A 23,519-nucleotide genomic window follows, 5' to 3' on the forward strand; every position below is an offset into this window, starting at 1 on the left:
TGCACCCCAGTTGCTTGGTGTGGAAAACCCCACACCTGATGCCCGAAGTGCCCTGAGTGTGGAAGCAGTGTGTGAATAGAGGAGAACACGTAGTTTTCCCTGGTTAACTAAACAAAACATACAGGAATGGCCATTAGTCACCCCTTATCCCTAATACATAAAGGCACTCGTGATGAATTTTTCCCAAGATAAAGACCAGAAGGAATACAGTATATTGAAAAACAGTCTGTCCCCCTCGTACATGCTTCCGTGTGTACCCCTCCCTTCCGCAAACGTGCTCTCACTCAATCCGGGCACCGCTTTGAACTGCCACCCCTTCTCTATACGGCGGGAAGCAAAGGCTAGGACAGAGACAAGGTTTTCTGGTAACGTCTTCCCTGACCAAAGTTAGTTTCTCCCTTTTCTTCCCTTGAAGACTCTACTAGTCGAAATGCAATTATTTGCTTTCTCAACTCTTCCCCAGGAGACTGTGAGCTCTCGAGGACATGCCAGTCTTTGGTGTTAAATGTCCCTTCAAGCCAATCCTGCTTGCCAGCGTGAGTGGGGGTTGGGAGCAGGTAAAGCCGCCAGGGGACGGCAAGTCCGCTCTGGAACTACTCAGACCATCCCTGGTCCGGCCAGCTGCTTTCGGCTTTGGGCAGCCCTCCCCCTCACCTTGGCCCTGCAGGCTGCGAACTGGCCAACTTGGCCCCCGGGGTCAGTGAACTGATTTAGGCCGGCATTCCTGGCTCTCCCCTCAGCGGCGGCTTCCCGGCTGCACCTGTGGGCACTACCTGCCGGCCGTGGACAAGGCCGTGTGGGCTACAGGCGTCTGCCCCTGGGCCAACCAGCCCGGCTCAGCCAGAGACAGGGGGCGGGCACATAAACACGAAGTATCTGGTGAACGGAACTGAGGTGGAGCGGGGGGCAATTTGCTTTTCCGGGCCTGGTGGCCAATAATGCAATGTTCCCTTCAGGCCACTTACAATGTTAAGGCAAGTCCTGGAGAAGCCCCCTGAAGGGGAGCTAGCTTACTTACTTGATTTAGAGTCTTGGTTTTTTAAAAAAATGTTTTTTTAACGTTTATTTCTTATCGAGAGACAGAGAGAGACAGAGCGTGAGCAGGGGAGGGCCAGAGAGAGAGGGAGACAGAGAAGCCGAAGCAGGCTCCGGGCTCTGAGCTGTCAGCACAGAGCTCGAGGTGGGGCTCGAACCCACAAACTACGAGATCACGACCTGAGCCGAAGTTGGACGCTTTACTGACTGAGCCACCCAGGCGCCCCGAGAGTCTTAGTTTTTATGTAACTCGATGAGACACAAGAGAAGACAGACAAGAGGTAAAGTGGGAGATGGAGGTGGGGAACCAGGACCCCCAAACTCACGTGCAATCAGAGCAACAACTAAGAAGACGGAACTTTCCTGACTCGGGAATTCTACCAAACGCCAACCGGGGGTTCAGGAAAAGCTTCAAACAGACAAACCACCCACGTGACTGCTTCCTTTTCCCAGCCTTCTTTCAGATTCACAACTCATCATTTGGAAATGCCGCGTACATTTCTCAGATTGCTGTCAGATTCGCAGATTCGCTCTCAAGTTTCTTTCATGATCTATTACAGATAGATTTGCCGCCTGTAGTAAAACTCCGGGTATGGGCCCTTCAAACACAAGCATTCTGGAAAGAGACCTCATTTCCGCCTGAACCGTCTTCAGACCGTTGGCCAATGGGGTGACGAAGAACCAAGGGTGAGAATCCTGGAGGGCCGTGTCCCCTCTGTGAAGTCAACACAGGGCTCCTGGGCACGTCTTGCAAGGAGTCGTCCCTTCAGTGGGTCCAGACATTCCATGAGGGGGAGGGGAGGGGTGGCCACCCGGCCCTGCACTGCTTGGCCATTGCAGCTCATTAAGGGATTATATGCCACCAAGTGACACCTAAAAATACAAAGGCCAGCTGTGTGTCCTTGGTGCCGAGGGGTGTGATGAGCCAGCTGACGGAGACGGCAAAACCACTCAAGTCGGCTCAGTGAGGGAAACGAGGTTGTGAAAACCGTCAACGGACGAAGAGCTCATGTATCATTGCCTTTTCGAGAAACAGTCAGGGGAAAAGCTCCCCCTTGCCACTCTGCCTTTGTGCCCCCCCCCCCCCCCCCCCCCCGCCAGTGGGTCTGCATCCTTCCTCCCAGTCTGGGCTGAGGAAGTCCCCGTAGCAAGTGGGGACTTTGGCTTAATGGCACCAGTCTGGTTGGACAGATGAGGAAAGCAGACCCTGTCATCTCCCTGTGAAGGGCTCTGCATCTCTGGCCAGTGGACTCAGAGGGCCACCCTCCTGCAGAAGACACTCTGTCTTGAGAAACAGAGGCTGTTTATGGATGTCTGGCTTTGGAAGCTGCTGGGGAAGCCACCACAGGGTGGGGAGGTGAGGAGAGAGACTCAGTACTGTTCCTCGGTGTTCTTCCCTCCTTGCCTCCTGTCCCACGGCCACATGCTCCCTACCAGCTGGTCACCACCCCCAACACCCAGATGCACACACATACACACACACAGACAGACATACACACAGACACACACACACAGAGATACACATCTTTTGAGAAAAACAGCATCTCTTGGGTAAGAGGAACATGAACTCATAGAAAGGGCATTCTTGTCTTTACAGCCGGAAAAACCTTGCTTTAAATCACAGGATTCTGGGGGTGCCTGGGCGGCTCAGTTGGTTAAACATCCGACTCTTGGTTTCGGCTCAGATCGTTGTCTCACGGATCATGAGATTGAGCCCCAGGTCGGGCTCTGCACTGACCGTGCAGGGCCTGCTTGGGATTCTCTCTGCCCCTTCCTTTCTCTCTCTCTCTTGCTCTCTCTCTCTCTCTCTCAAAATAAATACATCAATAAACTTTAAAATAAACTTAAAAAAAATCACAGGACTCTGTCATCTACTAACAGTAACCTCTGAATTTCAATAACCTCATCTCAAAATGGTGACCGAAGTACCTACTACATCAGGCTGTTTGGAAAACTGAACCGCTTACGAAGCACCTCACGGTGCTTCTGGAAGACGGTGTTCCATTAATGTTAGCCGCACCCCCATTATTACAACACACTTTACGGTCCTAAAAACGTGACAGCAGCTTATACCCCTTCCCCACCATCCCCCACTGATTTCTTCGGCTGCAAAGAAACGTGAGAGGAGCTTCTGGTCCCACCTGGTAGACGGCCCTGGAGATGCACCATGGCTTCAGCATCAGCTGCAGGACCCGAAGGTGTCCCCCTCGACACGTCCTCAGTGCTTGGGAAGTCAGGCCCCGAACCAGACGGCCCCGGCTACATAGCAGGTCCTCTGAGCCAAGCGGCCCTCCAGCCATGCCAGCCCCAGGCCCCGCCTTTACCCCTCTGGTCCCAGGCCCCCACATCCAGGGCTGTGTTCTTTTAGCGAAGCAAAGTTCAAATGTCACCGAGATTTAATCAGGCAAGGGAAAAATGCAGTCAAAATAACTCTTGTTTCCTCTGCCCCAATCTCCTCTCCTCCTACCTTCCCTCTACTCTCACTAATCTGCAGGGACTGTTTTCCCTCAAGGATTAGCAAATGGCTCATAAATCGAAATGTTTTCTCCCTGGCTCTGGGAACTCACCAGGGACAAGGTAAAAATAGGCCTCACCCTGCAGATAATCGCACGCCATCCCTCCCTGTCCGTGGGCCGCTGGGGACGTAGAGCCAGGTTTGGGGGCAGGTCGAACCAGAAAGTAGGGAACGGCGTAAGCCCAGAGTCATCCCCGTGCTCTCGTGGTTTCGAGATTCTGTCCAGGGTGAGAAGCAGAGAAGCAAAGGAGAAAGAGCTCGGGTCTCCCCTGCCAACATTCCCAAGGCATTCCATCTATTCTCTTAACTCTTTAAAACTCAGAGAACCAAAGAGCGTCTGCGTTGGTGAAGCAAAACGTCCAGTTTTACATCAACACTGGAGAGATTGCGCCTTCTGTGGGCACTTGGCAAAAACCCAGGCATTTTCTTTGGCAATTTCCCAAGTTTACATTAGGATTAAAAGGGCTGTAAGAAAACTTATCTATCGGATTTAATATCAACATCTGTGATTTTGGAGGAAAGTAGATAAAGGAGGCAAAGTCAACATATCTCATTTCTCCCCGTAACGGGTCATTTTCTGCCAACGTTCCTGCGACACTACCACGCGTTGGATAAGCCCTACGAAGACCTTAGCCGGAGGAAAGGCATCCACTTAAACAGGGTACAGCTACTTGCCATGTTGATTAAGTTTTTTGAGTTTGGATCATTTTTAGCCTTGTTTCAGAAGGGCATCTGTACCCTAATTCAATAGGTTATAGGCCAAAAGGTGAGATCCAAAGTGGGGAGGGCAGACAAGGTGTAGGGGAAGACTGAGTCACAACACAAGAAAAGAGGCATGTTTAGTCTTGACACAATTTTGATTGCATGGCCCCGAAGAACCGTGGTGGCCACCAAGGCACATTTTCCTCCTGTACATTCTTTCCATTGATTAACTGATTGATTATCTTGTCTCTTTAATTCAAAACTTAAATGTCATCAGAAAAGTAGTCAAGCTCAGCTCACTAACCTACTGGACCATCCTGGAGTCGGATGTACTTGAGTTTGAATTTGGCCCTACCGCTTACTGTGTGACCTTAGACAAGTTAATTAACTTCTCTGACTTATTTCTTTATCTGTAAGATGAGCATCATACTGAGCCCACGGGGTTGTTGTGAGGATTAAATGAGATGATATACTTAGAGTGGATAACACAGGCTGTGTCATGAAGCTGGTTTTAATTTTTTTTTTTTTTTAGCACTTACCATGATCATGTAAATCAAGGACACACCTAGCCCTGATCATACGAACCTCTTGTGATCATTTCAAAGTTGGTGTTTGTCTAAATCATCTTCTCTTAATCCCTTTTCCTTTGGTTAGGGATAGATGCATTCATTCGTTTAATTAATACGTGAAGAGCATTTTCATTTAAACTCTTCTTTGATGAGTTTCATCATCTTCCTACGAGTAATGGTTCTAGGGTAAAACATTATGCATGATTTGATTCCTGTATTTTTAAGAAAATTTTTTAGGCCTATCAATTGTTGAGACAGGGAGAAACAGAGCATGAGTGGGGGAGGGGCAGAGAGAGAGAGGGAGACCCAGCATCCGAAGCGGGCTCCAGGCTCCGAGCTGTCAGCACAGAGCCCGACGTGGGGCTCGAACTCGCGGACCGTGAGATCATGACCTGACCTGAAGTCAGACGCTTAACCAACTGAGCCACCCAGGCGCCCCTCATTCCTGTGTATTATTCCTTCATTTTCACGTACCCCGTCGTCAAAGGTGAGGGGATACTGACTAAGGAATCTTGTTTTTCTACCAACAGTCCATCAGCAGAGATTGTTTTATTGAGAGAGAGAGGGAGAGAAAAAGAAAGGGAGGAGGAAAGAAAAAGAAAGAGAAAAAAGCAAAACTAAAAATCAAATAGTACGTGGAAAATGATTGCTCCATTAACATTAGTTAACCACCTTGGAATTCTCAAGAAAAAACAAAGGCAAACGACATCATAGTTAGTGTTTGCCTGTCCCTAAGCTCATACTCTCCATCCTCTGGGGGTTTTGGCTGTGAACCAGGCTCTTATCCAAAGCATGTAATTATGGAATAGATAGGGACAGTTTTAAAGGCACTGTTTTGCTCTGTGATTAAACAATGCGACTTTAAACATTTTTTTCAAGTTAAATATATATTTAGCTTATGGTCTGGGAATCTTTGAAGTACAAAGGTGCCATAATGAGCTTTTAAAAACATGCCTGGATAAAAACATATTAATGCCTGAGAACGGCGAGACTTAAACTGGCCTGAAATCTTTCTCACTCAGAGGACGGAGATGTCCTCTGTGGAGCCTGGTAATTTCAGCAGATGTGCTGGTGGGGGACGCTGACCCCTGTCGCTGGCCTGGTGTCTTCAGCTGTATCTGCTTCTGCCCTAGATTTGAGGTCGATAATTCAGACTTTGCCAGGCAGCTTCCCCAACGGCCTCTGAGAGGCTGCGCGGGCAAATAGCACCGTCGCCATTGACCGCGGAGCCCCGTGCTTTTAAAAGGATCTCGAACGAATGCTCAGAGCAATTAGATACAAATGTGTCTGCCTCTGTGTGCATGTCTGTGTGTCCACGTGTGTATGTATATCTGTGTGTCCTTCTGTTTGTGTGTCTGCGTGTGCATCTGTAGCAGAAAATTATAGTGCAGAGGGTGGCAGTCACCTGCCCAGACCACGTGAATATCATGACCGGCCAGGGACCTGACCTCAGGGCTCACCGGTCAAAAGAGGAAACTGCGTTTGTCCTGCTGACTCCACCTCTTTTTAACCACGTTCTTTATTCTTTCTTTGAAAATAATAGAAAGTCGGGGTTTCCTGGGCAGTTTACCGCTTAGACAGTTACTCACAGAACTTTAAAGAATGATCGGTCAGTGTCGTCGTGGGTGTGTGTCTACGGGGTGAGGAACAGCATCTGAGATCCCAGGAAGATGTCATTAAGAGCGACTACAGAATCACCCCTCCTTTCAGGAGACTTTTTGCTAATGTTTGGGGTGGAGAGAGTCTGGGGATTGAGTCAGTTGGCAGGATTGGGTTAGCTGCTGAGCGTTGGCCTCTTGTACGCCCTTGGGGGACATCACAAGCGAAAGCCAAAGCCTTGGTCCTGTGGTTCCATATTTGGGAAGGGACCGAGGCTGGAAGCTCTAAATCAGGTGCTGACCGTGGGAAGGAGGCGGGCGTGGTGAAGCTGGGAGTTCCCGTCCAGGGCGAAGGCAGGAGAGGCAGGTGGGGCCCTTGCACCACACACGGGGCCACCGCAGGGCACTGACCTCGATGTCTCCCCCATCCCTCCCAGCTGCTCCCACCTGGTTCAGCCGTTCATCACCATCCCTGCGTCCAGGAGTTTCCGTCCCTGCTTTCAGACTCTCGTTCGCTGTATTCGCAAAGACAGAGGAATTCTTTGCAAAGCCATAAATGCCTTTGCCTGACTCTAAAGATATTTTCGGACACAATTACCGCCTTGAGAAGAACTCGCAAAAACTCTAAGTTGAAAGTAATATGTGGCACAATTAGGAACAAAATCCGCAAACACATTAGAGATACGGGAACTTGCGTGCACACGAAGAAACATATCTATAGCAGCCCAAGAAATGTATTCAGAAATGAATTCCAATGGAACCCGTCTTAATTATTCAGTGATTATTTGCTGCCACCTATTTTAGAAAATGTCACCCGTCGGATTGACCGGAGAAGTCCAACGCTCTGTGTCAGGTCAAAGTCAGCTGCTGGGAGGCACAGACACCGCTTTTTTTTTTTTTTTTTTTTAATTTTTTTTTAACATTTTTAAATTTTATTTTTGAGACAGAGAGAGACAGAGCATGAACGGGGGAGGGGCAGAGAGAGAGGGACACACAGAATCGGAAGAAGGCTCCAGGCTCTGGGCCATCAGCCCAGAGCCTGACGCGGGGCTCGAACTCATGGACCGCGAGATCGTGACCTGAGCCGAAGTCGGACGCTCAACCGACTGAGCCACCCAGGCGCCCCCAGACACCGCTTTTTAAAAAGATTATCTTGGAAGCGTTTTGTTGTATCTTACTGACAGAATTTGAAGGTCAAGGGTAGTTTCTCCCACATCAAAGCCCGGTCCAGTGGAGCTCCAATACCAAGACATTTCAACCAGAATTAAGGCCTTACTCTGAGCAGATCCGTTCTCTTGGAAGAGCAAGGATCAATGGACAACAGACTCCAAAGTGAACCTGAGAAGGTGCTAGAAAATAAGGTTTTTTGTAATTTAATTTATTCTTAAGTTTCTTTATTTATTTTGAAAGAGACAGAGACGGCGTGACTGGGGGAGGGGCAGAGAGGGAGGGAGAGAGAGAGAGCGTGGAGCCTGCCGTGGGGCTTGGACCCAGGAAGCCGCGAGATCACGACCTGAGCCAGAACCGTGAGTCAGACGCTTGACCGACAGAGCCACCCAGGTGCCCCAGGAGGTGTTGGAAAATAAACGAGTCTGCAACAGTGAGGGGGAAGCTGGGGGATGTTCAGACACACTCATCCACCATACTTCCAGGTTGCACAGAAAGCCGATTTTCTTTTGGGTTTTGCAATTAACATCTCTGTGCCACGTGTGGGCCATTTCAGTTCTCCGCTACTAGCTGGCATTTTAATTCTCCGTTCGCCTCCTGGCTTCCAACACGGCACTCAAACTTAGGCTTAAATTTGTTGCACATTTTGTTCTTTCCTTCCACCGAATGCTTTTGTTATTAAATCCCCATGTGTGAACCGAAAAACTGGTCTGGGGCAGAGCTTTATTCTGTAAACGAAGGCGGCCCCTACTTCTTTGTTGGTATTCTTAAAAAACATGACACTTCGTTAAGATATAATGTATGTCCACACTCGCCACCCATGTAAGCTGTACAACTCAATGGTTTTTTTTTAGTGTATTCCCAGGACCGTGCAACCATTGCCACCCTCGAATTTTAGAACTTTCTCATCACCCCAAAATGAAAGCCGGTACCCATGAACTAGCACTACCACTCCTCACTCCTCCCTCCCATCCCCAGCCTCTTCCCGAAAACGTTCTAGAAGCGCGATCTCTACGACCGGCTTCTTTCACTTAGCATAATGCATTCAAGGTTCATTCACGCTGAAGCACGTTCCACAGTTCCCTTCTTTCTCTTGGTGAATACAGTTCCATTGTACAGACAGCTCACACACATATTATTCGTCCATTCACCCACAGCGGTGGGGGGGCATTTCGGTCGTTCCCACTTGTGTGCTATTGGGCACACAGAGCACCGTGGACACTCACGCACATGTGTCCGTGGAGATGTATGTTTTTCGGTTCTCTCGGGCAGACACCCTAGGCGTGGAATTGCGGGATCATATGGCAACTCTGTGCGTAACCTTCCGAGGAACTGCCAAGCTGTTTTCAACAGTGGCCCCACTGTCTTGCATTCCCTCCAGCGGTGCTGGAAGGCTCTAGTTTATCCACATCCTCACCAGCCATCTTGCTGCCTGTCTTTGTGACTAGATCCAACCTAGTGGGTATGAGGTGGTCATGCTCTTGCTTTCCTAATCACATTCTGTGACATGCCTTTGAGTGCAGGTAGGGCAGCAGCACGTGGGAAGGGTGTCTCTCAGGGGCTGGCTGCCAGCCCCCCTGACCGAGCCCGCAGAGGGACTCTGGGGAAACGGGGGCGGAAGACACCAGAAAGCCCAGAATTCCCTCCTCCTTCTGAGACCGCTCCCTCCACCTTGCCTTCCTTCCGATCCTGACCCTCTCACGCCCACCATCGGGGCAAAAGTCCAAGCCCTATTGGATGTTCCCATTTGTCTCTCTCTCATCCCAGCGCCAGCTCTTTGGGAAAAGGATATTTAGAAATAGCACTTGTATGGTTAAGCGAGTGGGTGATGTGCTAAACCCAAACCCAAACAGTGTTTTGAAATCGAGGGGCGTTTCAGGGCCGCTCGCTAACATATTTGATCCCATATTTGGGTCTGGAAGATGTCCCAGCTCTGACAAAGAGTCATCGCTGCATCATTCCTCAACCTGAGAACCCAAGAGGCCCATTTATATAAAAGCGAGGGAGCTCACCCCGTTCATTTGGGAGAATAATTTTTTTTAAAAAACTCTTGGCCATGTGTATAAAAATATTTTGCGTCCCTGGGAAAGTGGACGAGAGACAGGAGCTGCCCTCTGGCTCAGGCACTTCCAGAGCAGTATGCCAAGAGCTATGTTTAGAATACTCCCCTTCACGCTCCACCAACCATTCTACAAGTGGTCCTGAGGCTCGAAAAGTGATGTCATCCCATCAATTACTGTGGTCACGAAAGCAAGTTCTCATATACATGCCAGGCCCCCAACAGAAATACAATCAGGGCCGTCTGAATTCCATCAGTCCAGGCCCTGAATGAGAAATGAAATGCTCTCAGCTCCTCTTTTCTTGATCTCTTATTATTTGGTTTCCATGAACTTAGTGGCCAAGGATGATTTTTGAGCATATATTTTGCAAGCATGTGTTTATGAGATCATGGCTTTCTGGGAACAAAACAAAACCAAACGAGACAACAGATGCTTTGCTTTGCTTAGGAGTCAAGAACCACTCGGAAGAACACAGGTTTGGGGCCGGTCGGGGGTGAAGTTATAAGGTTGGGGATCCTGGTCCCACCAAAAGGAGGGTGTGCCTGCTTGAGAACCACTTCTGTGTCCTCTCACAGAGGAAGACATGTTAATTCTCATAGGACATTTGTTGACAGGTCATCAACACTATCCCTCCACGTGGGAACAGGGAAGACACTAGAAAACTTGTGTCTAGAGGTGTGAAGAGGTTGGAGGATGAGCGAGCAGGGAGGAAGTTAACTAGACACAAAGGAAGGCAAGTAAAACCGATTAAGAGGTAAACCGGGGTAAGAACACTTAGTTTTTACCTAGGGCTTACATTCATCCTAGCCCTTGACACAATTGTGGCTATTGCATTGTTTATAATACTGCGTTACTTATATTAGGAGCTTTTTAAGAAAATGTGTTGTTCATTTCCAGTAAAGTCCATTTCCTCTCTAAAATTCCTTCTCATTTGGCAATCTTTTTAGAAAGTCCTTAGCACTTGAACTTAATACAAATGTAATGACTATGGAATGAATGAAAACGTGTATTTTAGAGAAAAGCGTGGGCTTGTGGCTTTTCCTGCTGCTCTTGGGTGCCATGCCTTCCTAAAGTCTACCCGGTAGATGAATTTCCCTGACAGGAAGTTCTGTTATGCTTGTCGTGGCTTCTCAAGGAGCAGGCATATCGGGGCACGCCTCTGTCCCCTTTCTTACTCAGTAATGAAGACATGACACACTATGACAAAGACAATGCGGGAGGCTTGATGAATGGGAATGAAATGGTCTTCCTAATGTAGGTGGGGTCAATGCAGCTCTTGTGGGTCAGAGGCAATTTTGGTGAGCTAACGACTTTGGGAAGCCATTTTGAAAGCTACATTTTTCTCTCACTTCCTTAGAATGCTTTTCTCCGGTGGGGGGCGGGGAGGGGAGTGGGGACAAGAAAGCAGAGATGCAAAAGATGTCTGGCAATGCCAAGAACCCAGCTGGGAGACTGTCTGCTGACCACCACATTGTCCCAACCCCAGTGCTCTGTGTCATCAGTATCACTGAGTCCGGAGGTCAGGACTTCAACAAGCCTAGAGCTACGCCTGATTCTAGAGACCATATTCTAACACGACGGTGGCAGAAAATCCCTTTTATACCAGTCCATCCCATTTGCTACAGTTAAGAAAAGTTCTCTCACGGAAAAGCATCCATAACAATGACAGAAAATCCCAAAATGCGTAAAACAAAGCACAAAGCAACCATGAGTTCTTTACTTGAGTTGGTCAGTGGGGACTGGATTAATCCATCCATTCGACTTTGGTATTACACATTCCAAGGGAGCCAAAAGGCAAATCTTTTGATATATATTCAAAGTTAGGTCTGTTTTAGGATAATAAACTTATCGACGTGGTAAGTTGCCTCCACTACCATGGAAGAATTTAATAGTCTACTTTTCTCGTTAAGATCTCTTAGAGATAAAAGTGTTCACATGGAGGGCTACTTTCTGGAACCATTTAAAGCAGCCTGACTATAGGTAGCACGATCTTTTCTGCCTCCGTGGCTGACCGAGGAGAGTAGAGGTGGGTTAGGAATTAGCAACAGAGCTTGGGAAAAACTAAGAGCTACACTGGGGATGTTTGAGGTCTAGTCTAATCATGGCTAGGAAATCAGGACAGTGGTCACAGATAGAGTCATCCAGGATTTAATCAAAATGTCTGTGAATAATGAATCCAGAGTTGGAGTGGACCAGGAGGCCAGAAACTACACGGAGAGAGAGCAAACCAAAAGATACGCAGCAAGGCAAGCCGGCGGGTGTGTGGGGGGCATGGCTCATGGCTGGATGGAACACTGAAGGAGAGCAAAGCAGGCCGGACCCAAAGTGCAGGTGTACAGGTGAGGAAGGAGGGAGAGCCTGCCAGGTACTTGTATCAACCATTTAAAATGCTCTGTTTGGATCTCTTTGATGTCCTGCCAATCTTGGACCGTCTAAGGGCAATATTTACTGAACCCAGAGCTCGGGGTGACCCTGAATTTTGTGTAAGAGTTCCTTTTCCTCCCTCAGCAAGCCTCCAATTGGTGAACCAGGGAAGCCGCCGGCGAAAAGAAACGTAACGCCTTTTAACGGTTGATTCAAGAGAAGAAATGTAACTACACCCACGCAGGCCATGAAAGCATCTGAAAATCTGTAAGGAAAACTAGCGTAGACTTCATTGTTTGGTTTGTCATGAACACCATAACGCGATGAATTTTTTTTCCCCTCCTTTTCAAAAAGAAAAACTCTTGGTGTGTTAGAATTTGGGGTAAATTTCCACTAGAGAAGAAGGGAATTGGATCCGGGTATTGGTTATTTCCCACCCCCCCCCCCCCCCACCAAATGCACAAAACAGAGGTGATCATTTAAGATTCAGCTGGGAGGGGACGTGCGAGAGCTCAGCGCCTTCTGTTAGTGTCTCTTAATAAACCCAAGACAACAGCCTCATTGTACGGCAGCTGGGACCGGGCTTCTCGTTAATTAAGCACCGGTAACAGGCAGGGCTGAGCTCTCCTTGGTGAGTCTGACCACAATTAAGGGGCCTGAGGCACTCTCTCTGGGGAGCACTCCACGTCCTCCACCAGAACTCAGCACGGAGCTCAAAACGCGAAGACCAGAGCAGCCGGCGGGGCAGAGGTTTTGTGAAACTGAACATGTGTTCAGAGCGCAGGCCCCGGCTGATAACCCCCTCCTCACTTCCGGTGTGATGCATGGAAGCATTTACCTGTGGGGTTTCACACCACCCAGCCTCCACATCTCAGACATTTATTGGTCGTTTTATTATGGTATCGTATTATTATGGTCAAACGGGGCTCCTTCCATTTTGCAAAACTAACCCCCTGAACCCTTTAAATGCCGACTCTCCCTTCTTCCCACCCCCAGCTCCTGGCACCCACCATTCTATTTGCTGTCCCTGAATTTGCTCTGGGTGCCTCGTATGAGCGGAGACACAGTATTTGTCTTTTCATGTTGGGCTGATTTCGCTTAGCCTAGTGTCTTCAAGTTTCACTCCTGTTGTAGCAAGTGTCAGAACTTGCTTCCTTTTTCTTTTTTTTAAAGTTTATTTATTTTGAGAGAGAGAGAGAGAGAGAGAGAGAGACAGTGAGCAGGGGAGGGGCAGAGAGAGAAGGAGAGAGAGTATCCCAAGCAGGCTCTACACTGTCAGCACCAACCACCCCACCCCACCCTGTGGGGCTCCAACTCACAAACTGTGGGATCAAGACCTGAGCAGAGATTAAGAGTTGGATGCTGAACCCCCTGAGCTCCCCACGTGCCCCAGAATTTGCCTCCTTTTTAAGGCTGAATAATATTTCACTGTATGGACACGCCACGTTTTGTTTATCCGTTCATCCGTCAATGGACATGATGGTTGTTTCCACCTTTTGGTTGTTCTGAAATAGTGTTTCTGTGAACACGGGTGTGCAAACCCGTGACTGAGTTTCTGCTTTCGTTTCTTTTGGGTGTTTACCCAGAAGTGGAATGGCTGGGTCATGTGGTGATTCTATGTTTCATTTTTTGAGGAACTGTCATTCCATTCCATGCTGTTACCCTTTTTCCTTTTTCTTTTTCTCTCTTTTTTTTAATTTGAGAGAGAGCGAGCGAGCAAGTGCGAGTAGGGGAGACGGGCAGAGGGAGAGAGAGAATCCCAAGCAGGCTCCACACTCAGCGCAGAGCCCGACGTGGGGCTCGATCTCACGACCGCAAGACCATGACCTGGGTGGAAATCAAGGGTCGGATGCTTAACCGACCAGGCCACCCGGGTGCCGCCCCCCTATTTAATCTTTTCCACTTACTGCTTCTGCCCTGTCCAGTTCCTAGGCAGGAACTTTCCTGAGGCAGGCCAGGAGTTTGCCCACAGACAGACGCCCAGCTGCTGACATCTAGGGTTTGTTTGTCCCGGTGAATCCTGCTCGTTAGGTGGCCCTGGGGTAAACCTATGCTTCTCTGCACGCGGGAGCCTCGCCTAGCCCTGACATTTACAGCGTCGGCTGGGCTTGTATCCTCATTCCTGGGCTGGACCTAGGGCCCAGCTCTGAAGTCTAGCCCGTGTCATTTGGTGCTAAGGCACCTTGCATGGCCCTCACAGTTCTCCCCTCCTGGACACACAGCTCTGACCACTCTTCCTGTCGTGGCCCATGGGGCCTTACGTGGACAGGCAGGCAGGTTCCTCTGCTGACGGCTGGGGGCAGGGAAGGAGATCAGGAATGGCTGGTACGTGCTGAGCAAACCACACTGGTCTCGGGTGTTTGGGGGTGAGTGGCTACAGGCTGCTTGAGGCTGTGGCCACATATAAATTACCCTGAACCTAGGTTAGTGGGTGTGAGGTAGGGTCAGGCGTTAGGGCATGGAAAGCTACCAGACAGTGAGCCATCGGGACCCTTCCTGAGTTGAAGAAGGGCCCCCAACTGGGAGCAGGGTTAGGAAGGGCAAGGCAGGGCGTTAGGACCCCAGCGCTAGCAGCTTCCAGCGTTTGTGGGAAAGCAGACGCAAGTCAGGGTCAAGGGCATGAACCCACGGGTTTGGCCCCGGGGGTTAGGAAGAAATAACCCCGACCCGGGTACGTGTGGGTCCCTGGCACCCCCTAAGCCCTCGGGAGCCAGGCTTCAGAGCCAGTAGACTCTGCCCCCTGGGGCAGGTCGGCTCCTGGCACTCCGCCAGTCACCATCAGTGCCGCTTGAGGAGCGAAGGGTGGCAGTTTTCACACCTGTAGCTGGGGTGGGGGGTTTGAGAGGAGGCATGTGACGGGATGCTGCCCACCAGCTCTCAGTGAAGCCCCTCCCCAGCCCCATGGTGCCCATGGATGACAGCGAAGCCACCGGGGGCTTTGGACATCTCCGTTGCCTGGCATGGCGACTTTGGAGATCCTATAGACTGCAGGCACCCCTTCCCGGGGAATCAGCATTTCAGCTGAGTTAGCGCCCTCTCCTACCCGGTCCCTCCTTTCCCACTAGCTAACAACGGTGGTCAACCCTGGATGCTCATTAAGAGTCACCAGGGAAGCTTTTAGGCAATGTTTTTACTGGGGCCCCACCCTTAAGGATTCCATTTTTAGCGGTCTGGGGGAGGGACTTGGTATTGCTATTTTTAAAAAAGCATGCCAGGGGTTCTAACTCCCAGGGCGGCTCTGAGGTCTCTGTCCTGCAGACACGAGTGCCTTTGTCATGCAGTTACTGGCTCTCACATGTTAGCCCGCATCAGAATGACCCGGAGGGTTTGTTAAAACACAGATCTCAGGGCCTCACCCCAGTTTTTGACTTCAGTAGATGGGGTTAAGGCCTGGGCATCTCTGTTTGTTTCTTTGTTTCTTTCCTTCTTTTCTTTTTTTAACTTTTTAAATGTTTGTTTATTTTTGAAAGACAGAGCATGAGCAGGGGAGGGGCAGAGAGAGGGAGACACAGAATGGAAAGCAGGCTTCAGGCTCTGAGCTGTCAGCCCAGAGCCCCACGGGGGGCTTGAACCCCTGAACCAGGAGGTCATGCCCTGAACCGAAGTCGGACGCTTAACCAACGAAGCCCCCCAGGTTCCCCTGGGCGCCTGCATTTCTAACAGTCACTGGTAAGGCTGCGGCCACACTTTGAGAGCCACTCATCTAGGCCCGCAACGGCCCTCAATTCTCACATTTACGGTGCTTGAGCGAAACGGAGGGTAGGTGTGCAAGTCACTGTGTCGACTGTTTATGTCTGCATTCTCCCACAGCCTCTTCAAAAGCCCTGTACTCGCCTCCAACCCTTGCGGGAAGGAACATTCCCGTGGAGCAGCCGGTCCCTGGCAGGGGCTCATAAATGACCTTTTCCCCACACACGATGGAAAATCAACACTTAAGGACCGTCCACCCAACTACTCCTCTCCCATCCTTCCCTGAAAGAATAATGAAAAAGAAATGTTTTGGTAAAAGAATTTTTCCTCCCATCCTGAGGACCGCGTACTGACTCGAAAAGCCGGGGTATTAGGAACGCGTGTTTGTTTCTAAATTAAAAGGATTTCTTAGCGATGTGATCTTTTCAGTACTTGGGTTCCCCAAAGGCAGGGATGAAGCAGCCATACTGAGACCCTGAATCACTCGCTCCTTTGTCCTTGTGGCTGGGAGGCCAGAACGTTCAGAGGTTACGATCTGCAGTCAACAAAGAGCATTTCGACTCTTGTTTTAGAAATGAGTGAGTCATATTCGGGTCATTTTCTTGTCTATTTCTTGTCCATCTGCCCTCTCTCTCCACCCTCCCCTGCCCGCGAGGAAACCGCAGGCGACATGCCTGATCTTCTGTATCTCAAAGCACAAACAACACAAATGTTGCTGATCTCGGAACCCGACTTCCTGTGAAGGAGGATATCCTACAATTTAATCGAGCAAGATTTCTAAGCAAAGCAGAAAGTCAAACGATTTCAGAGTTTGCTTCCCACCTACAATTAACGAGGCTACAGCTGTAAAGGAAGAGGGAAAATAATTAAATCACTCCAAGGCAGGAACACTCGATATCATCTGTGGCTGAAAAAGAAACACTTGATTTTTTTTTTTTTTAAGGAGCTCTAAATTTAATAGAAAGCAAACATTGAGATATGATAGAAAATGAAAAATATCCAATCAGACAATAGATAAAGGCTGGTGTCTCAGGCCTACTTACTTTTATTTACTACTTGTACAAAACAGAGAGGGGAGTGAATTGCTCTCTTTCCGACCTAAAGGCCATGATCTGCCTTCCATCTGTGCAGAGGGCTTTTTTGGGATCACGCACCCAGAAACGTTCCCTTTTGGTCATGCGAGGGTTACAGATTTTTTAAGACCTAAGACCGTCTCAGGTCTGTAGGGCTTCCAAATTTGGCAAATGTGAGATTCTCATCGCGGACTCTTTGACCTTGGGAGGATGTTAAGGAAGGAGAGACTATTTCAGAGGGGATTGTGTTTTAAGTGTCCACCATGTACGAGGAAGGAATGCTTTTTGGCAAGGGACATCTCAACGCGCTATGTTCCTTCCTTTGTCTCTTACAACCTCCTGCACCGGGAGAATTTCATTTCCTGTTGAGCAGGCTGGACACTCGCTAGTCTTGCCCACGTGTTTGTACCAAATGGTCACGGCAAAGGTAATAGATAGGCGTGGGAACAGTTAAGGAGACAGATAGGTGATAGATGACACCTGAACTAAAGAAGAGAAAGGAGAATAATCTATGTCCGTGCGCATCGATTAAGACACTTGAGAATCTTGTTACTCAAAGTGTCCTGCATGGAGCGTGTTAGAAATGCAGATTCTCAGGCCCTGCCCCAGACCTGCAGGATGGGACTCTGCGTGTGGCAAGATTCCCAGGTAATCCCTCATACGCTGAAGTGTGAGAAGCCCTGCCTTAGAACACAAGAGCCTAGAACCGAGCACAGTGGGTAGAAACGTCGGAAATAGGTTAACATTGCTCTGGTGAGGCAGGGGTGAGGGATCTAAGTCTCCCCCCGTGCCCTGGTGGCACCTCCCCCCACCCCACCTCCGGGCGGAGGCTGCTTCTGCCTCTCTGGGGGCGGCAAAGACTCCCAGGGTGGTTACCCTAACCCCTACTGGCTTAGAGAGCACAGACACCCGCTTGGAGTCTTCTGGACATGTGAGCCCTGGCATATTATGGGTGCTTAAGCCATATCAGAGGATCATAGACAACTGATTTAAAATGTTTTTAAATGTTTATTTACTTTTTAGAGAGAGAGATTGATAGAGTGTGAGCAGGGGAGGGGCAGAGAGAGAGAGAGAGGGAGACGCAGAATCCGAAGTAGGCTCCAGGCTCTGAGCTGTCAGCACAGAGCCCGATGCGGGGCTCAAACTCACGAACCCCGAGATCATGACCTGAGCCAAAGTTGGACGCTCAACCGACTGAGCCACCCAGGTGCCCCAACAACTGATTTTAAAGCAAGATTATGTGCAGCAGAAGTTGAGCTCCAAAAATTCCACAGAAGGACCCAGGAGGAGAAATCAAGGAAAGCAGGAGGATGAACAAACCTAATATGAGAGGGAGACAAGAAAGAAAAGGACAGAAAAATGGAAGTGTCTTCTATAGTTAGGACTGCCACATGAAAATACAGGACACCCAGTTACATTTGAATTTCAGGCAAACAACATGAGACATACTTAAAGAACAATGGGTTGAAATTCAGACTGAACAGAGCATCCTGTATTTTCATTTGCCGAAATCTGGTAATCCTGGTTCCTCCCTCAAGGACACTTTTCTCAGCAGCTTGGTCCCCAAGAGTCTCCATCTAGTTTAGGCCCCCCCAGTCGGATTTCCTCATCAGAGATTTCTGGATTCGAATCCCGGATCTGCCACTGCTGGCTGTGTGACCCTGGGCCAATGTTTTCATGTCTCTGTTCTGTTCTCCTCTTCTGTGAAATGGGGGTTCACATGAACACCTGCTCATTGCAGAAATACCCTTTACATCGTTGTCTATGAGGTCAAAGTCTCCTGGGTCTCAGCAACTTTCTGTCTGACTTTGCTCCTAGTCATTTTCTTGGAGACCTGAGATCGAGGTGGAGAGGTGGGTGAGGGTGAGGATCATGTACGTAGTGCCTGGAAACCCATAGAAGGAGGCGCTCTCCCCTCCTTCCCCAGGGGCCTGGCCGGCGCGTCTATCCGGTCAGTGCATTTCCTTCCTCTGGTTCCCAGAGGGCCGTGTCTGGGGATGTTCTGGGGAAGGAGGGAGGAGAATGTGTCACTTGATATTTGCTCCTTGACCCCGGCTGACCCGCTTAATTCACTGCAGAATGGAAGGAAGGACACTTGGCCTTAAATCTGAGCAATCAGGGAGCGAGACCTTTCTTCCTCGACACTTAGCTGAGCAACGGGAGATCCGGCAGCCTGGCAAAGCGGACAACCCCCAGAGCAGGGACATCTTCTATCTCAAGGGCAGAGATTCTCAGGATCCCAGCATTTGGGCATGTGTTCTTTCTTCCTCTCAGAGTGAACCTGACCCACCAGTGAAACCTGGTTGTCTCTCAGCTTTTATTACCATCTTTCTTCCCATGAACTGCAAGATCCGAGACTAGGTTCTGGTAATTGACTGTCCTTAAACATGAAACAAAATAAGAAAGCCAAGGTACGTGGAAATGCATGGGGCTCAACATTCCCCCGGAGGAGATCCTGGAGCCAGGTTCTGCGGTAGATTAGGACTCTGAATCCCTAATGGAATCGAACAATTATCCCGAAACTGCTATCCGAATGCTGTGGTTTCCCTAAAGCAGCATTCTTGGCTTTACTATTCTTCCTGGCACGGACCCATCGCCTGTAGCAACGAATCTTTCCCAGGAAGCTATTGTTATTTGTGCATCTGATAGTTTACAGTGGAGTGCACTGACAGCAAAATTTAGAAAGAGAAAGAAAAAAGAGGTGTAGGGTGAAAAGGACAAACACAGAGGCTTCCAACATCCTGGTGGGAACAGCAAAGCAGAAACTGCCTCTTTTTTGGCCCTTCGCGCAGGGAGTTAGCACTCCAGAGAAAAGTCATTGTCAGGCGCAGTCGTGGCTCGTAGGGAAGGGTGGGCATCAGACACGGAGATTCCCAGTGGGAATTCGCACCTTCTGACCCTCCACGGGGGATAGCCATCTATAGCGTATTCTCTGTTCTCCCCAAGAACACCCCTTCAACTGCCACCAAGGGGGTGCGTGAAGTCACCGCGTACACACAGCGCACAATGGGGTGAAATGGATCAGCTCTGTTTTGTCAGGGCTGAACGTTCCGAGTGAATTCGCTCCCTTCTGGGAAAAAGAGCTGCCTTGTTCAGAGCACGATGTTCCCATGTCTCAGCTTACCTTTAAAGCATTTCTCATACACCTGTCGGGATCATTAGTTCTGCCAAGGGAAGGGGAGTAGCAGACTTTGTTCTATTTTTCACTCTCAGTGGACTGTGTTTCCATTGTGTTGGTTTCCCTTTGAGAAAGGAACACAAACAGGAGGGAAACTTCCAGGATTCTATGCTGCTTGGCGGGGACGAACAATAGAGCCATGTAAATAAAGACACGGAACGTAGGGGTAAACTAGGAAATGAAGAATAATATAGAATAGGAAAAAGACCCCAAAGAACTGCTTAAAAGGATGTGGTCAGGGGGAGAAGGCATCTGGAATGAGCTACCCCATTGGGTTACCTGGCAGCAAAAGTGAAAAAGGTAAGCACAGTGAATCATACACATAATACTTGTCATCTCCTAAGAGGAATGAACAGGGTAGAATTTATATGGGGGATCCTGAAAAACATAAGGAACGGTATCTTCATTTAAAACAAAATTTTTTTAATGTTTACTTATTTTTGAGAGAGAGAGAGGGAGGTGCAGAGAGGGAGACACAGGATCTGAAGCAGGCTCCAGGCTCCGAGCCCGACGTGGGGCTCGAACTCATGAGCTGTGAGATCACGACCTGAGCCAAAGTCAGCCGCCCCACTGACTGAGCCACCCAGGAGCCCCAGGAACAGTATCTTTAACTGTCATTTTGAAAAAGGCTTAGAAGCATTATCCCTCATGTTTCTTTTGTTGGCTTTCTGATCAGGGTGGTTCCTTGGCCCCGTCGCCTTGGGCCCAGGCGTGATGTTGGCTTTCTGATCAAGGTGGTCCCTTGGCCCCATCGCCCTGGGCCCAGGCATGCTGTTGGCTTTCTGATCAAGGTGGTCTCTTGGCCCCATCGCCCTGGGCCCAGGCACGCTGTTGGCTTTCTGATCGAGGTGGTCCCTTGGCCCCATCGCCCTGGGCCCAGGCACACCACAGCTATAAAAGGGCTACCTGCAGCTCCTGCTTAGCTAGCTTCTGCTTTCAATCTACATCTCTAATTTCTCTGGTCTCCATCTGACGGCTTCATTCCAACATTTCCCAGCTCAAACACTTTCAGACGCGTGCCCCATTAACCTGTCTGTGGGGCTCGTTTCAGAGACCACGGCCACCAGCAAACTCTATTATCTGGCTCTGACTGTATATTCTGTAACTCCTGGCCACTCTACTCCATCTCCTGCCTGAGACCCACGTCATCGCTTGGCCCGGGTTCAGGCCCAGAATGGGTTGCTGCTGATCTAAAAAAGAGGATGCAAACATCAGTCCTCAGTAAAGAGGAATTAAATCTGAACTCAAAATATTCTCTGCAGGGACACCTGGTGGCTCAGTCGGTTGAGCATCCAACTCTTGATTTCAGCTCAGGCCATGATCCCAGGGTCGTGGGATCGAGCCCCCGTGTCGGGCTCTGTGCTGAATGTGGAGCCTGCTTGGGATTCTCTCTCTCTCCCTCTGACCCTCCCTAACTCACTCTCACACGTACACATTCTCTGTCTCTCAAAAAATACTCTCTGCAGGCAGTTGAGAAAATGTGGTCTGGGTATATTGATCTTTGATTACTTAACTTCCTAAAGATATAGCATAAAGGAATTCAAGTAATGAATAGCTAACATGTACATCGATCTGTGTCTCCTGCGCATCGGATGTCCCTGGGAAGCCTTTGGCCTGGTGCTAGAAGGCAGTGAGTTCCCTTGCCATTTCAGGGAAGAGGCAGAAATACAGATATTCTGAGATTAAAATGAAAGAGACACATCTCTGCTGCAAACAGGACAAGGGAGGGTGCTCTTCAGAAGGGACAGGGACAAGGTGTGACCTGTATCCTCCCCCAGCTGGAGCCCTCTTCCACCTGGGAAGATCAAGGCTTCCAATGGAAAGAGCCAATGCTTTCATCAGGAAAGGGGCTGTGACTCCGTTCAGGCTCTTGCTTGAGGACTTGGCCGAGACCCCAGAATTCCCTTCCATCGAGCATGAAAGAGGTGATTTAGAACGAAAAGGTTTGAGTTGGGCTGTTCCCAGTCAACCACCTTGATCATAAAAGAAGCTCACTTTGGTTCTCATGTGGCTGGTTCTGAGCGGGACCATAGACCGCTGGTCTGTAAATAGGAGTTAGCAGCAAACTGTGCCTCTCGGTGGTGGAGTGATTGCTTCGTTGGATGAAATTGTTCGACCTGGTTCACTTTAACGTGGGGGAACATCTGCCAAAAGCAGAAGAACATGGCTGATGCTCAGCTGGACTCTCAGGCAATAACTGAACTATAGCTTCCTTTGTTTTCAAGTTCTGTTCCCCGTGCCAGGTACTAAAATTATTGCTCTCAGCAAAGAGGAGGCTGTCTTCCTACTTCCTGTAGCTGGAGACAGGCATTCGGTTTATTGAAATGCTTTTTAGAATTTGCATTTAACCTGTCAAGAGTTTCTTTTCTTTTTTCTTTTTTCTTTTTTAAAGGAATTCCGATTTAGCAGTAGGACTATGATGCCAGCTGGAAGGCCTGACGATCTATTCCAAGATTAATTTTTTTTTTTTGTATTGAGATGTCTCCTTTTTATGAAATTGAAGACTGGGGAGAGAGAATGCATAGATATGTAGGTTGGGGTGGCACTCATCTTATTGGAGAAATCGAAAACTGGCATCTTGTGGGCCAAATGTAGGCCACAAATGTGCTTCGTTTGGCATGCATTGTTTTTCTTTAAGCTTGGCTTCGTTGCCAGCATATAAAAATTGAGATATTTCAGGGGCGTGTGGGTGGCTCAGTTGGTTAAGCCTCTGACTCTTGATCTCGGCTCAGGTCATGATCTTTCCGTTCATGAAACTCAGCCCCGTGTCCGTTCTGCACTGACAGTATGGAGCCTGCTTGGGATTCTCTCTCTCTTTCTCTCTCTCTCTCTCTCTCTCTGCCCTTCCCCTGTTCTCCCTCTCTGTCTCAAAATAAATAAATAAACTTTCTTTAAAAATTGAGATATTTTATCTCTCTCTCTCTCTCTCTCTCTCTCACTCACACACACACACACTCTCCCTTGCTTAGAAGAAAACTGCACAAAGATTTTTATGGAAAGGTCAGAAGATACAGGACCAGCAACCCCAGTCTCCCCGAGCAGAGCTACGTAATACTGGCCCCATTTGCTAGGGCACAACTTTCCTTGTTGTGCTACATTTATTCGCCTGCCCGGCTGGTATCTGCAGTTGCCTGGATGGGGCCTTATTTTAGAGGACAGTGGATGTGAAAGAGGCATTCCAGGATTAACGGAAGGATTACGTCCCAAGGGTACCATCAGAAATAGACACTGGCTGTTGAAAATAACCACTCTCTGATTGGTGAGTCTCAGAATGGACAGGAAAAGTCTTGGCCTGTGCATTACACATGTTTCTCTCATGCCACCTTAAGGCCATTTCATTGAAGGAAAAAAAGGAAGCCACAAGGTCTCAAAGATACTTCCATTTGCTGTTCGGCATGTTGGTTCAGTACTGTCCAGAGGGGACCGCAGAACACACATCTAAAAGGACGGTTTTAGAAGTAAAGGGCAGTTAAGATGCTCTGAGAATGGACTCTGTGATTGAACCAAATGCCACAGGACATTGGTATCGTCCCCTGGAGGTGAAGTTGAATGGGATTGCACATGGCCT

The 23,519-nt window shown here is 49.0% G+C and overlaps 1 protein-coding gene across 10 annotated transcripts in view; it reads right to left on the reverse strand.

Moving 5' to 3' along the window:
• FRMD4A (FERM domain containing 4A) overlaps window positions 1-23,519 on the reverse strand; it is a 608,405-nt gene that overhangs the window by 277,121 nt on the left and 307,765 nt on the right. For 2 of the 10 annotated variants that reach the window (XM_060659569.3, XM_081796048.1), the window contains exon 1: window positions 3,630-3,860. The exons of 6 other annotated variants lie outside the window; for them this stretch is intronic. In XM_060659569.3, coding sequence (XP_060515552.3) covers window positions 3,630-3,845 — 216 coding nt within the window. In that variant the 5' untranslated portion in view covers window positions 3,846-3,860. Of the gene's footprint in view, window positions 1-3,176; window positions 3,351-3,629; window positions 3,861-23,519 lie in introns of those variants that run through there. 2 more of the 10 variants (XM_060659571.2, XM_081796049.1) reach the window with 1 other exon arrangement.

Source organism: Panthera onca, chromosome B4 (genome assembly GCF_046562875.1).
Source record: "Panthera onca isolate mPanOnc1 chromosome B4, mPanOnc1 haplotype 2, whole genome shotgun sequence".
Classification (NCBI taxonomy): Eukaryota; Metazoa; Chordata; class Mammalia; order Carnivora; family Felidae; genus Panthera; species Panthera onca.